At 67.7% G+C, this 14746-nt stretch overlaps 1 protein-coding gene across 1 annotated transcript in view; it reads right to left on the minus strand.

Moving 5' to 3' along the window:
* Il16 (interleukin 16) overlaps nt 1–11234 on the minus strand; it is a 34730-nt gene extending 23496 nt beyond the window's left edge. Inside the window, 9 exon segments of the mRNA XM_042673321.1 lie at nt 2172–2286; nt 5341–5448; nt 5719–5858; nt 7122–7253; nt 7356–7525; nt 7771–7862; nt 8369–8531; nt 9591–9840; nt 10871–11234. Coding sequence (XP_042529255.1) covers nt 2172–2286; nt 5341–5448; nt 5719–5858; nt 7122–7253; nt 7356–7525; nt 7771–7862; nt 8369–8531; nt 9591–9840; nt 10871–11219 — 1519 coding nt within the window. The 5' untranslated portion in view covers nt 11220–11234.
* Between the last annotated feature and the right edge of the window lie 3512 nt (nt 11235–14746).

A 14746-nucleotide genomic window follows, 5' to 3' on the forward strand; every position in this document is an offset into this window, starting at 1 on the left:
GGCAGTGCCAGTCCCAGCGGCCGCTCCCTCCGCCCGTCCGCGGATGACCCCACTGCCCTCCCCTCCCCCCCCCCCGCACTGCCCTCCCCCCCGCACTGCCCTCCCCTCCCCCCCCCGCACTGCCCTCCCCTCCCCCCCGCACTACCCTCCCCTCCCCCCCCGCACTGCCCTCCCCCTCCCCCCCGCACTACCCTCCCCTCCCCCCCACTGCACTGCCCTCCCCTCCCCCCCACACTGCCCTCCCCTCCCCCCCCGCACTGCCCTCCCCTCCCCCACTGCCCTCCTCCCCTCCCGCGCACTGCCCTCCCCTCCCCCCCCCCGCACTGCCCTCCCCTCCCCCCCGCACTGCCCTCCCCTCCCCCGCACTGTCCTCCCCCTCCCCACACTAACCCCTCCCGCGCACTGCCCTCCCCTCCCCCCCACTGCCCTCCCCTCCCCCCCACTGCCCTCCCCTCCCCCCCACTGCCCTCCCCTCCCCCCTCCCCCCCACTGCCCTCCCCTCCCTCCCCGCACTGCCCTCCCCTCCCCGCACTGCCCTCCCCCCTCCTCCCCCCGCACTGCCCTCCCCCCCCTCCTCCCCCCCACTGCCCTCCTCCCCCCCGCACTGCCCTCCCCTCCCCCCCACTGCCCTCCCCTCTCCCCTCCCCCCCACTGCCCTCCTCCCCCCCCACTGCCCTCCCCTCTCCCCTCCCCCCCACTGCCCTCCTCCCCCCGCACTGCCCTCCCCTCCCCCCTCCCCCGCACTGCCCTCCCCCCCGCACTGCCCTCCCCTCCCCGCACTGCCCTCCCCTCCCCCCACTGCCCTCCCCTCCCCGCACTGCCCTCCCCCCCGCACTGCCCTCCCCTCCCCGCACTGCCCTCCCCCCCTCCTCCCTTCTTTCCCCAGTGCTGAAGGCCCTGGATTCTGCACTCCGCCATCGCTGGCTGGTCACTGCTGGCTGGTGAACAGCAGCCCCTGGTGTCCGCCGGGACCCATGGCCTCCCCTCTGCCATCCGTCCACCCCGGCGTCCCTTCTTCCTTCCCGCCTCCTCCTCTTCCTCCTCCGGCCTGCCCCGCCCGCCCGGCCTCCTTGTCTGGGCTCTGGCTCCGTCTTTCGTGCCCCCTGCGGGCGCAGCTCCTGGTGGCGGGCAGCCCCGGCTCACCAGCCCCGCAGCCACGGGATACCGCTGCGAGCTTCCTGGCAGAGCCGAACGCCCCAATTCCCGTGGAGCCAGGCCATCTCACCACCCAGCGCCCGCGTCAAAGCCAAGCAGGCCACCCGCAGCACGCCCAGGGGCAGCCTGGCCGAGCTCAGTAAGGCTCCCCTCTGACAGCAGAAGCAGAACTTCATGCCGATTCCTCGTCACTAATAAAGAGAACGGTGTGGAAGTTCGAGCCCGAGAAGAGCGAGCCTGGCTTTATTCGTGAGCAGTATAAACCCAGGTGCGCTGGACCGGAGCTGGCCCGTGGGCTGCCCACGTCGAGGCCAGCGGCCGGGGGGCGCTGTGTCAGTTTGGCAAACGTGGTCGCTACCCGGCCAGTCGGCAACGTGAGTCATCTCTCCATACCCACCCTCAGCCTGCCTGACTCCTGCAGCCTGCCCGTGAACTTCACCGCCCCGCTCGACTCCAGAGACCTCTGCAGACCAAGTGGCCACCCGACAGTCTAACCTAGCGTCAGGGTAGACTTGAAGGTGGGGCCCTGACCCCCTAGCACCCACAGGAAGTGCCTCCGCTTCCCAGGCGGTCTCGGGGCTTCCGTTCTACGGAGACACCAAGCGCTGAGGGGAAGGAGCTGGGGCGGGGGGTCGCGGGGCGGGAGTCCAGCAGATGGGTCACGTCCGACTCTTCTCTATGTTACTAGGCCTTCGGCTCTGCAGCCTCTCAAAGAATGGCTTCTCCCTCCTCTGCTGAAACCACGGGGCTTGGTCCCCATGGCCAGGTGAAGGTGGGCAGGGGTGGGGAGGAGAGCGGGCCTCAGGGAACACTGGCCGTGGCCGGAGCACGGCGTGGAGGCACTGGAGGGGAGGTGCAGTCCAGGCTGGTGAAGGCCCCTGGGCCAGCGATGGTGGGGAGCTCAGGGAGAAGACCCCGCACACACACCTGCAGACCCCAGGTTGTGTATGGCCAAATGATTCTGGGCCCTGCCTTTGGTTTCTCGGCTACTCCCTGGCAAGGGGCGGACAGCCTACCTTCTTGTAGCCTTCCGTCCGCCGCCGCAGCTCCCCCTGCAAAGATGGTTTTGACGTAAATCCCAATGGGGCCATAAATGCTGTCCTCTCCCCCGACGATGCTGAAGCCCAGGCCCTGGGGGGAAGAGAGGCTGGGGTAGAAGTGCACCTCCTGAGCACCCGCCCGACCCCCGGACAAAGAGGGGGCCAGGGCCCGAGGGACACGGCCACAGGGGATCACATGGGATCAGAGGGACAGGGCCACAGGGGCGCACACGGGGATGGGAGGAGCAGAAACACGCAGCCTGGGCTGTTGAATTATACTGAAGACAGGTGCTGCATGGTCTGCAACTAGGGTTGCAGCACCATACCACAGAACGTGACCTGCACCATACCACAGCCCGTGACCTGCATCATACCACAGCCCGTGACCTGCACCATACCACAGCCCGTGACCTGCATCTATACCACAGCCCGTGACCTGCATCATACCACAGCCCGTGACCTGCATCATACCACAGCCCATGACCTGCACCATACCACAGCCCGAGACCTGCACCATACCACAGCCCGTGACCTGCACCATACCACAGCCCGAGACCTGCACCATACCACAGCCCGTGACCTGCACCATACCACAGCCCGTGACCTGCAACATACCACAGCCCGAGACCTGCACCATACCACAGCCCGTGACCTGCACCATACCACAGCCCGAGACCTGCACCATACCACAGCCCGTGACCTGCACCATACCACAGCCCGAGACCTGCACCATACCACAGCCCGAGACCTGCACCATACCACAGCCCGTGACCTGCACCATACCACAGCCCGTGACCTGCACCATACCACAGCCCGTGACCTGCACCATACCACAGCCCGAGACCTGCACCATACCACAGCCCGAGACCTGCATCTATACCACAGCCCGTGACCTGCATCATACCACAGCCCGTGACCTGCACCATACCACAGCCCGTGACCTGCACCATACCACAGCCCGTGACCTGCACCATACCACAGCCCGTGACCTGCATCATACCACAGCCCGTGACGTGCATCATACCACAGCCCGTGACCTGCACCATACCACAGCCCGTGACCTGCATCTATACCACAGCCCGTGACCTGCACCACACCACAGCCTGAGACCTGCATCATACCACAGCCCGTGACCTGCATCATACCACAGCCCGTGACCTGCACCATACCACAGCCCGAGACCTGCACCATACCACAGCCCGTGACCTGCACCATACCACAGCCCGAGACCTGCACCATACCACAGCCCGTGACCTGCACCATACCACAGCCCGTGACCTGCATCATACCACAGCCCGTGACCTGCACCATACCACAGCCCGAGACCTGCATCTATACCACAGCCCGTGACCTGCATCATACCACAGCCCGTGACCTGCACCATACCACAGCCCGTGACCTGCACCATACCACAGCCCGAGACCTGCACCATACCACAGCCCGTGACCTGCATCTATACCACAGCCCGTGACCTGCACCATACCACAGCCCGTGACCTGCATCTATATCACAGCCCGTGACCTGCACCATACCACAGCCCGTGACCTGCACCATACCACAGCCCGAGGCCTGCACCATACCACAGCCCGTGACCTGCATCATACCACAGCCCGTGACCTGCATCATACCACAGCCCGTGACCTGCATCATACCACAGCCCGAGACCTGCATCTATACCACAGCCCGTGACCTGCATCATACCACAGCCTGAGACCTGCACCACACCACAGCCTGAGACCTGCATCATACCACAGCCCGTGACCTGCACCATACCACAGCCCGTGACCTGCATCTATACCACAGCCCGAGACCTGCATCATAGCACAGCCCGTGACCTGCACCATACCACAGCCCGTGACCTGCATCATACCACAGCCCGTGACCTGCATCATACCAGAGCCCGTGACCTGCACCATACCACAGCCCGTGACCTGCACCATACCACAGCCCGAGACCTGCACCATACCACAGCCCGTGACCTGCACCATACCACAGCCCGAGACCTGCACCATACCACAGCCCGTGACCTGCATCATACCACAGCCCGTGACCTGCACCATACCACAGCTCGTGACCTGCATCTATACCACAGCCCGTGACCTGCACCATAGCACAGCCCGTGACCTGCACCATAGCAAAGCCCGTGACCTGCATCATACCACAGCCCGTGACCTGCACCATACCACAGCCCGTGACATGCATCATACCACAGCCCGTGACCTGCATCATACCACAGCCCGTGACCTGCACCATACCACAGCCCGAGACCTGCACCATACCACAGCCCGTGACCTGCATCATACCACAGCTCGTGACCTGCACCATACCACAGCCCGTGACCTGCATCATACCACAGCCCGTGACCTGCACCATACCACAGCCCGTGACCTGCACCATACCACAGCCCGTGACCTGCACCATACCACAGCCCGTGACCTGCACCATAGCACAGCCCGTGACCTGCATCCATACCACAGCCCGTGACCTGCACCATACCACAGACCGTGACCTGCATCTATACCACAGCCCGTGACCTGCACCATACCACAGCCCGTGACCTGCACCATAGCAAAGCCCGTGACCTGCACCATACCACAGCCTGTGACCTGCATCATACCACAGCCCGTGACCTGCATCTATACCACAGCCTAAGACCTGCATCATACCACAGCCCGTGACCTGCACCATACCACAGCCCGAGACCTGCACCATACCACAGCCCGTGACGTGCATCATACCACAGCCCAGGTTGATGCACTGCACTGCAGCCTGGACACAGACTCCAGTTGGACACAGCGGTCGGCCCGCGGCCCTGTCATCCCCAGGAATTGGAGGGCGCTGCAGCTGATGGCCAAGCCCACACACCCTTGAGCCACCCAGTGGAGCAGGGAACCCAGAGCTCACACATCTGTGTGCCCAGTGTTCTTCTCCCGCCCTCTGGAGAGGACAGGTAACGTGTCTTCCCCTACATCTCTGCCAACGATGTGGGTTTGGGTGTCAGGTAGGAACAAGTCCTGGAGCTAGGATTCCGTGAAGGAAAGAGGGAGCCAGCTCCGAGGGTTCAATGCCGCCTGGCGGGTCCCCAGGCCGGCCGAGAGTACCGCGCCACGTTGGGAGAGGAGCCGGCGGCCATGGCCCCACTTACCTTGGCCTGGCCCTTCATGAGCACGACGTTGGAGATGACAGAGGCCTGTGGCCCCCAGGGCTGCCCCAGCTGCACCGTGCTCAGCGACCGCGTGGGCCTCCAGGCTCCCTGTGAGGAGAACCAGGGTTTCGTGGGCCTGGTGGAGCCCACGCCAGGCCTGCGTCCTCAGACCCGGGCAGGAGAGAGGCAGCCCCGCTGCCACCCGGGCCTGGTGCGTGTGTGGAGCTCAGCAGACGGCTCCTCCTGCAGGATTTCTAAATCTGCTCTCTATTTTGCCTGAGTCCAGCACCGCTGTGGTTGTGTCATGAACCCGGCGAGGCGTGGTCAGCCCGGCCGAGGTTGCCCTCCGCCCGCCCTCCGCCCGCCCTCCGCCCTCACCGCCGTCTGTGCCCCCGGACAGTCCAGCTGCTGAGAGAGCGACTTCCTGGTGCTGCAGAGAGGGTGCGGCTGCGGGTCGGCAGCGGCCGCCGGTTTCTTGGTCATTGGGAAGTCATCTCCCGAGCAGTACGGATTAACACCTGGGTGGAGAGGGGGAAACCTGGGAAGGCATCGGCCGTCTCAAAAGGCACAGCTGGAGGGGGGGGCCAGCCTCTGCCCCTGCCGGACCCTCACCAGCCGGGGTTCGCGCGGCGCCCCGAGCCAGGCACGGGGCAGGGGGGCACCGGCACAGGCAGCGCGTCCCTCCTCACCAGCCGGGGTTCGCGCGGCGCCCCGAGCCAGGCATGGCGGGGGGGGCACCGGCACAGGCACAGGCAGCGCGTCCCTCCTCCCGCACACCAGCCCTGCCCTGCGGGGGCAGGCGGCCCTTCCTCAGGCTGGCAGGCTGACGACCGACATCTCCACATGCCAACTCCAGCACGAGGCCCCGGGAAACCACAACCACATCCAGCCTGTCCACCTGCCAATGCGTTCCAGTCTCAACAAGAAGGGGGTGGAAGCAGAGGACCCCCCATCCCCAGCCGGCAGAACCGAGCGAGGGCCCGTCGGGGAGGCCCCGCAGACCCGGCAGACCCCCCCATCCCCAGCCGGCAGAACCGAGCGAGGGCCCGTCGGGGAGGCCCCGCAGACCCGGCAGACCCCCCCATCCCCAGCCGGCAGAACCGAGCGAGGGCCCGTCGGGGAGGCCCCGCAGACCCGGCAGACCCCCCCATCCCCAGCCGGCAGAACCGAGCGAGGGCCCATCAGGGAGACCCCGCAGACCCGGCAGACCCCCCCCCCCATCCCCAGCCGGCAGAACCGAGCGAGGGCCCGTCGGGGAGGCCCCGCAGACCCCCACAGCAGCCACTCCCACAGGGACAGCCCTCAGCATCTCAGAAAGCAACTTATACAGCATCCTCCGCCTTCCCATCCTCCAGCTCAAGCCGCTGACGCACCACGCCAGCCACACAGGCAACACCAGGTAAAACCAGTGAGACTCCCGAAAGAGTGTATTAGCGACCCCTGTCCTTCCCACCACCCAGCACTGGCTTCAGAGCCGCAGCTTCCGCACCTCCCACCTTCTCCACCGGAGGGCGCCCGGTTCAAGCCCTCAGAGGGACGAGGTGTCTCCCCGCACCCCTGCCGCCCGAGGCCAGAAGAGGCCTGTGCAGACGGCAGCGCGGCCACGTGGAGCCGGCTACAGGAGGCCAGCCTGGGGTGGAGGCCCTGAAGAGTGCCCGGGCGAGGCCGGCCACGCCCGCTAGGTGTAGTCCAGGTGGGCAGGAAGGCAGGAAGGAGACTGAGGTTTGGATGCAGCCCCGGCCCTGGCTCCGGGACGTCCGGGCCACGGAGGACACACTTACTGGTGGAGTTGCTGCGTGTCCGCTGGTGGCAGGCCTTAGGAAACAGGAAGTGACCACGCTGGGCCTCGGCTCCGCCCGGCTTTTCTCTAGAGGGGGCCGTGGAAGATTCCTGCAAAGCAGCAAAGGACCCGGCTTTCATGTAAGGGGGAGAATGAGCCAATTTCAGTCCCCCCCCAATCTCTCTGTCTCAGCCAAACCAAGCCTTCTGTCCTCTGAGTTGATTATCTCTGGTACCCGCTGGGCCTGAGGATCGGGAGGGCCGGGGTTTGTCTGCATAGAGGGTGGGGATGGGGCTTCGGGTGGAGGCGGCAGCATGGCCGGGTGGGGTAGAGGCCCGCCGGCGGAGGTCCGTGGCCAGGCGATCAGGGGGGAGGCCGGGCTGGGCCGCGCTGTAGAAGGGGCAGCTTCGAGAGCAGACGGGAAGATGGACGCTTCACCTTCTCCCACGCTCCTTTCTTCCCCCTTCCCACCACGCTCTCAAAATACCAAGACCAACAGCAGCTCCTAGGGGAGGAGCCCAGGCGCTTGCACACGGACTGGAAGCCACACACTCCTCGGGGCCTCCTCGCCTCGCGTGCACACACACAGGGACACGGCAGCTCCACGGGAGTCCTGCATCCCCCCCCCCCCGGCTGTGGTCAGCACTCACAGCTGCTCCTCTGTGGCAGGAAGAGGTCTGCGGCCCAGGGACTTCATTTCCCACTCGCCAGGGATGCCTAGGCCACCACGCCGCAGGCCGAGCTGCCCACCGGCAGGGAGACAAAGGAGCTCAGCTGCCAGGCCGGACCATGTCCACACATGGCACACACCCGAACTCACCACCCGAGCAGCCTCTATGCTTGGCAACGCTGCCTGAGCCGGCGGGGGGCGGGGGGAGGGCAGGGGCTCCGGACCCCGGCCGGACCCCAGCTCCCATAAACCCCGGGGGGCTCCAGACCCTGGCCAGACCCGAGCTCCGTAAACCCTGGGGTGCCGGACCCGAGCTCTGTAATCCCTGGGGCTCTGGACCCTGGCCAGACCCGAGCTCCGTAAACCCCAGGGCTCCGGACCCTGGCCAGATCCAAACTCCATAAACCCCGGGGGCTCCGGACCCCAGCCGGACCCGAGCTCGGTAAACCCGGGGTTGTCTCAGGAGAATGGACACCAGCCTGGGCCATGCCTGTATGGACGACCCCCGTGCAAATCCCTCCCCGCAAGGATCTGCAGGCACCCACGCCCCTGAGCCGTGAGCCACGCCCCGGTGTCACCGTGGAGGCCCGGCCGGCGAGTGAGCGCAGCCGGGTGACGTTAGCCACCGAGACGCCGAGGCACGTGCGCAGATGTGGGTAGAAGATGGCCTCGGAAGGGCTGGCGCCCGTCACCCCGGCCTGTGGCTGGACATTGCAGGCATCCACAGGCTGCATGTAGGGCCTGGTGAAGACGCACAGGGGGAGGGGGCAGCAGATCCAGGACCACGCCCGACATCAGCGAGCCGGGCAGCCAGCCCGCCTCTGCCACCTTGTGGAATTCTCTGCTCTTAGCAGAGGTTGTAGGAGACGGGTGTTTCCAGAAAGTATGTTTATATTTTAATGATAACAAAATCATATGCCTAACGAGATAACAGAAAGAGCAGCGGACTTGCAAAGGGCGCATTAGCCTGAAGGAGGCGGGAGGACAGCGCATAGAGCACCCGGAATAATTCACAAGCGAGAGCAAGAACCTGCATACACATCCAAACGCTTCGGAAACCACACCAAGTATCGTGCCAAACCCGTAACTATCAAATAAGTTGTTAAGATGGAAGAAGAAGAACTTACATAAGCTACCCTTGGAGTAGGTGAGCACAGATTGGAGAGGAAAAGGGTAAACTGATATGCAAACACTTCACAGAAAAGTCCTGTGTGAGTTTGCTGGTCTCTGTGCAGGCTTGCTTCCCTCCTTCGCCCCTCCCATCTATTTGACTGCAGGTATGTGCCTCCTGCTTCAGCTTGCACATCCAGACCGGGGGAGGCCTGAGTTGGTACGCACCGCAGGCCCAGCTCCTGCGCACTTGGTCCCCTGGCTGGGGCATTGCTGCAGCAGCGCAAGCCTGACTGGACGGCTTGGAACTTGCGCTCAGCACGGGGCCTTTCCCTAACCCAGCAAAGCCAGAAGCCGGGCCCGGGTGCTCACGCCTGCCATCCCAGCTCCTGGTCTGAGATCTAAAGAGCACGGTTTGGAAACCAGCTACGGCAGGAAAGTCTGTGAAGCTCTTATGTCCAATCAATCAGCAGAAAGCTGGACGTGCAGCTGTGTCTCAGGTGGTAGAGTGCTAGCTTTGAGCAAAGACGGTTCAAGGACAGCACCCAGAGCCTGAGCTCAAGCCCTAAGACCAGCACAAAAAGAAAAGAAGAGAGAATGCTGGAGGCCGTGGCGTGTGTTGGGGGGGACGGGCTCGGGGCGGACGCTGTCTTCACCCCGCTTCTCCCGCCGGCCCCTGGAGCCTGGCACCGCCTAGCATTCTGCCTCCGGACTCCGACCCGGGTGCCGCTGGGCGTCCTGGCTCCAGGGCCGGCTTTGGACCCCGCACCCCGCACGGCCTCGGGCGGGAGCTGGCGGCCCTGGGCCGCGTGCACCTCCACCCCTCTGAAGAGGCTTTTTGTCAGCGTGGCTGCGGAGGGCCCTCCAGATGCTGTTCTGAAACCCACGGCATTGCTGGAGGCTGAGGAGGCTGTGCAGGCCGAGTCACACCCGGGCGGGGCTGTGCCGGGAGGGGAGGGCAGGGCAGTCCTCCGGGCACCTCGGAGAGGGCAGGGATGCGCCCTTGGCTTCTGCCACCGGCCCCCGACTGAGAGCCCCACACAGAGGCGGAGCCCGGCTCCTCCTCGGACGGCCGTGAGGCCCCAGGGCCGAGCCGGGCTCTGCCCCTCCCTCCCCGCCGGCCCAAAGACCCCCCTCCCCTGCCCACGCTCCCCAGCACCCAGCCCGCGGCGGGAGGCTACTTACACCTCCGTCTGGAGGTGGACACCACACACGCACACACATGCATGCACACATATATACACATGCACCACGCACACATACACGCACGCGCACACACCCCACACTTCCACGCGCCGCGGGAGGGGGACGCGCGCCGCGGGAGGGGGACGCGCACGCGCCGCAGGAGCACAGGAGGGGGACGCGCACGCGCCGCGGGAGGGGGACGCGCGCGCGCCGCGGGAGGGGGACGCGCGCCGCGGGAGGGGGACGCGCGCCGCAGGAGGGGGACGCGCGCCGCAGGAGGGGGACGTGCGCGCGCCGCAGGAGCACAGGAGGGGGACGCGCACGCGCCGCAGGAGGGGGACGCGCGCGCGCCGCAGGAGCGCAGGAGGGGGACGTGCGCGCGCCGCAGGAGCACAGGAGGGGGACGCGCACGCGCCGCAGAAGGGGGACGCGCAGGCGCCGCAGGAGGGGGACGCGCACGCGCACCGCAGGAGGGGGGCGCGCAGGCGCCGCAGGAGGGGGACGCGCACGCGCACCGCAGGAGGGGGGCGCGCACGTGCCGCGGGAGGGGGACGCGCACGCGCCGCGGGAGGGGGACGCGCGCGCGCCGCAGGAGCGCAGGAGGGGGACGCGCACGCGCACTGCAGGAGGGGGACGCGCGCGCGCCGCAGGAGCGCAGGAGGGGGACGCGCGCGCGCCGCAGGAGCGCAGGAGGGGGACGCGCACGCACAGCACGGCCCGTCCCGCGGGGCTCCGCGCTGGGGCTCTGGCACCGACACCCGTCCCGGCTCTCGGCCAAGCGTCACCCGCACCCTCGCTGCCGTCGGGCGTGCGGTTCCGCTGGCGCCCGGATGCCGAAGCGCGGCCGAAGGCGGCCCCCAGCGCCCGGCCTACCTTGGCGAAGCGCGTCCTCCGGCCGTGCGTGCTTCCCGCGGCCTCCGCGGCCGGCGCGAGGTCCGCGAGGCCCGGGGGCCCGGGCTGGGCCGCGCCGTCCAGCGGGGTGGCCGGGCGCCGGCGCCCCGGGGCGCCGGGGAACCCCTCCTCGGGGCTGGAGCTGTCCTCGCTGGCCCTCCCGTGGCAGAGCATCAGGGAGCGGGAGATGGACCGCAGCTTCCGGGACGGGCGGCTCGTCCCAGGGCCGCCGCGGGGCTCCATCCTCAGGGAGGCGGCCAAGCCGGGCTTCGCCGCCCCAGCGCGCGGCGCTGGAGGGAAGAGGGAGGCCTTGCTGACACCGGGGCGCTGGCCCGGCCGCAGGGCCGCGCGAGGGTCCCGCCGGCCCCCCCGTGGGCAGTCAGGGGGTCACCTCCCCCCAGCCCAGGGACACCGAGTCCCAGGCAGAAGAGCCAAAGGCGGGCAGGGGAGAGCGGGCACCGTGGGGACCAGAGCTGTGAGCTTTCACACCCGAAGCCTCCATCCCGGAGCCCAGCCCCACAGCCACCCCAACCCAGCCCCCAGCCCAGCCCCACAGCCACCCCAACCCAGCCCCCAGCCCAGCCCCACAGCCACCCCAACCCAGCCCCCAGCCCAGCCCCACAGCCACCCCAACCCAGACCCCAGCCCAGCCCCACAGCCACCCCAGCCCAGACCCCAGCCCAGCCCCACAGCCACCCCAGCCCAGCCCCACAGCCACCCCAACCCAGACCCCAGCCCAGCCCCACAGCCACCCCAACCCAGCCCCACAGCCACCCCAACCCAGACCCCAGCCCAGCCCCACAGCCACCCCAACCCAGACCCCAGCCCAGCCCCACAGCCACCCCAACCCAGCCCCCAGCCCAGCCCCACAGCCACCCCAGCCCAGCCCCACACCCACCCCAACCCAGACCCCAGCCCAGCCCCACAGCCACCCCAACCCAGACCCCAGCCCAGCCCCACAGCCACCCCAACCCAGACCCCAGCCCAGCCCCACAGCCACCCCAACCCAGCCCCCAGCCCAGCCCCACAGCCACCCCAGCCCAGCCCCACACCCACCCCAACCCAGACCCCAGCCCCACAGCCACCCCAACCCAGACCCCAGCCCAGCCCCACAGCCACCCCAACCCAGACCCCAGCCCAGCCCCACAGCCACCCCAACCCAGACCCCAGCCCCACACCCACCCCAACCCAGACCCCAGCCCCACACCCACCCCAACCCAGACCCCAGCCCCACAGCCACCCCAGCCCAGACCCCAGCCCCACAGCCACCCCAGCCCAGACCCCAGCCCCACAGCCACCCCAACCCAGCCCCCAGCCCAGCCCCACAGCCACCCCAGCCCAGCCCCACACCCACCCCAACCCAGACCCCAGCCCCACACCCACCCCAACCCAGACCCCAGCCCCACAGCCACCCCAGCCCAGACCCCAGCCCCACAGCCACCCCAGCCCAGACCCCAGCCCCACAGCCACCCCAGCCCAGACCCCAGCCCAGCCCCACAGCCACCCCAACCCAGACCCCAGCCCAGCCCCACAGCCACCCCAGCCCAGACCCCAGCCCAGACCCCACAGCCACCCCAACCCAGACCCCAGCCCAGCCCCACAGCCACCCCAACCCAGACCCCAGCCCCACAGCCACCCCAGCCCAGCCCCACACCCACCCCAACCCAGACCCCAGCCCCACAGCCACCCCAACCCACCCCAACCCAGCCCCACAGCCACCCCAACGGGCCTCCATCCCGGACCCCAGCCCCACAGCCACCCCAACCCAGACCCCAGCCCAGCCCCACAGCCACCCCAACCCAGACCCCAGCCCAGCCCCACACCCACCCCAACCCAGACCCCAGCCCAGCCCCACAGCCACCCCAACGGGCCTCCATCCCGGACCCCAGCCCCACAGCCACCCCAACGGGCCTCCATCCCGGAGCCCAGCCCCACAGCCACCCCAACCCAGACCCCAGCCCAGCCCCACAGCCACCCCAACCCAGACCCCAGCCCAGCCCCACAGCCACCCCAACGGGCCTCCATCCCGGAGCCCAGCCTCACAGCCACCCCAACCCAGACCCCAGCCCAGCCCCACAGCCACCCCAACGGGCCTCCATCCCGGAGCCCAGCCCCACAGCCACCCCAACGGGCCTCCATCCCGGACCCCAGCCCCACAGCCACCCCAACCCAGACCCCAGCCCCACAGCCACCCCAACCCAGACCCCAGCCCAGACTCCAGCCCCACAGCCACCCCAACCCAGACCCCAGCCCAGACCCCAGCCCCACAGCCACCCCAACCCAGACCCCAACCCAGCCCCATACCCACCCCAACTGGCCTCCTTCCCAGACCTCAGCCCAGCCTGGTCCCTGGCCTCCCCACACCAGGCCCAGCCTGGTCCCTGGCCTCCCCACACCCGGCCCAGCCTGGTCCCCAGCCCAGCCTCCCCATGAGACACCTCTGGGAGCGCCATGAGGCAGGTGGCAGCCTCCAGAGAAGTTTTGACTGGGGCCCAAGCCACAGCACGAAGCTGCTTCCAGATCCACAGGGCGGACTGCTCTGGGCAGCCGGGCCAGGCCAGGGCTGCGTTTTGTGCCCTGGCATGGAGGCCGTGGGGAGAGCCCCTCCCCTCACCCCTGCACTGCCGCCTCCACCGATGTCTGCATCTGCTCTCACTTCTACCAAGAGTTCACTCACCAGCAGCCTATGGCCGGCCGCCAGCCACCAAGAACAGAGGAGCAGAGGGTCGGAAGCCTCTGAGCCTCTACTGTCAGACTCCACCCAACTGCTGGTCTTACAGAAGACACCAGTGAGGTCCAGAGAGGTTAAGTTCGTTTCCCAAGGTCACACAGGTAGACGAACCCAGGCCCTGGAGGGCAGCTGTACACGGCTGGGCATCTGGCCTCCCACCCCTGACCCTCTCTATCATTAGCCTGGGAGCGCACCCGCTTCTCCTCCCCTCCCCCACCCCTTCCCCTCACGTCTTCCTCTGCACTCCTCCTCTCTCCCCCTGTCCCCACCCTTTGCCCCCCAGAGCCGGCCTCCTCCCCCTCCAGCCTCGGTCCTGGAGCTGTTGCTCATCACTTTGTGAAAATGGCTGCCTGGGAGCAAGCTAGCCGGGGAGGGGTGTGCAAGGAAGGACAGAGAGAGACCCAGGGCTGAGTCCAGGGGCTGCCACACTTGCAGCTGGATGCAGCCATGCTTGACGATGTTTCTAGTGATTTCTATCCTGTGATACGAACCAGTAGATCACAAAATACTCCTCCCTGCATAACGGCTCTCCTCCCTGGTGCTGCCAGCACAAGGCATGGGGCACAATGGCTTCCAAAGACCCAGGGGATCCGATCTGGATCTCATCCCGTGCCTCGTCCAGGGCAACCTCCGCGCCTGGTTGCGTTTGAGCTCTGTCCCTCTGCGCTGTGCTAGCTCTCCTACCCGACTGCTAAGCTGTGCTGCAGTCTCCCGAGGTCACGACCCGCAGCGCCCACTTCCTGTCCCACCCTCCATCACTGGTCCCGTGGAGGAAAGCGGCCGGACACGGTACAGCAGCGGTGGCCGCAGGGCCGACCCAAGGCCTCGCAGGCAGGACACCAGGCAGGGCCAGGACACGGTACAGCGGTGGCCGCAGGAGACCCAAGGCCCCGCGGGCAGGACACCGGGCAGCGCGGCCGGGCCGGAGAAGCCAGGGGGAAGAGGAGTCCTGCCAATCCCCGTGTGCTGACAAGTTTCAGGAACAAGACCCTGGAGGGAACGGCCGCTTCCACAGCCGGCTCCCATGAGCAAGTGGGCC

The sequence above is a fragment of the Dipodomys spectabilis genome, unplaced genomic scaffold, assembly GCF_019054845.1.
Source record: "Dipodomys spectabilis isolate Male_0828 unplaced genomic scaffold, ASM1905484v1 ptg000797l, whole genome shotgun sequence".
NCBI lineage: Eukaryota > Metazoa > Chordata > Mammalia > Rodentia > Heteromyidae > Dipodomys > Dipodomys spectabilis.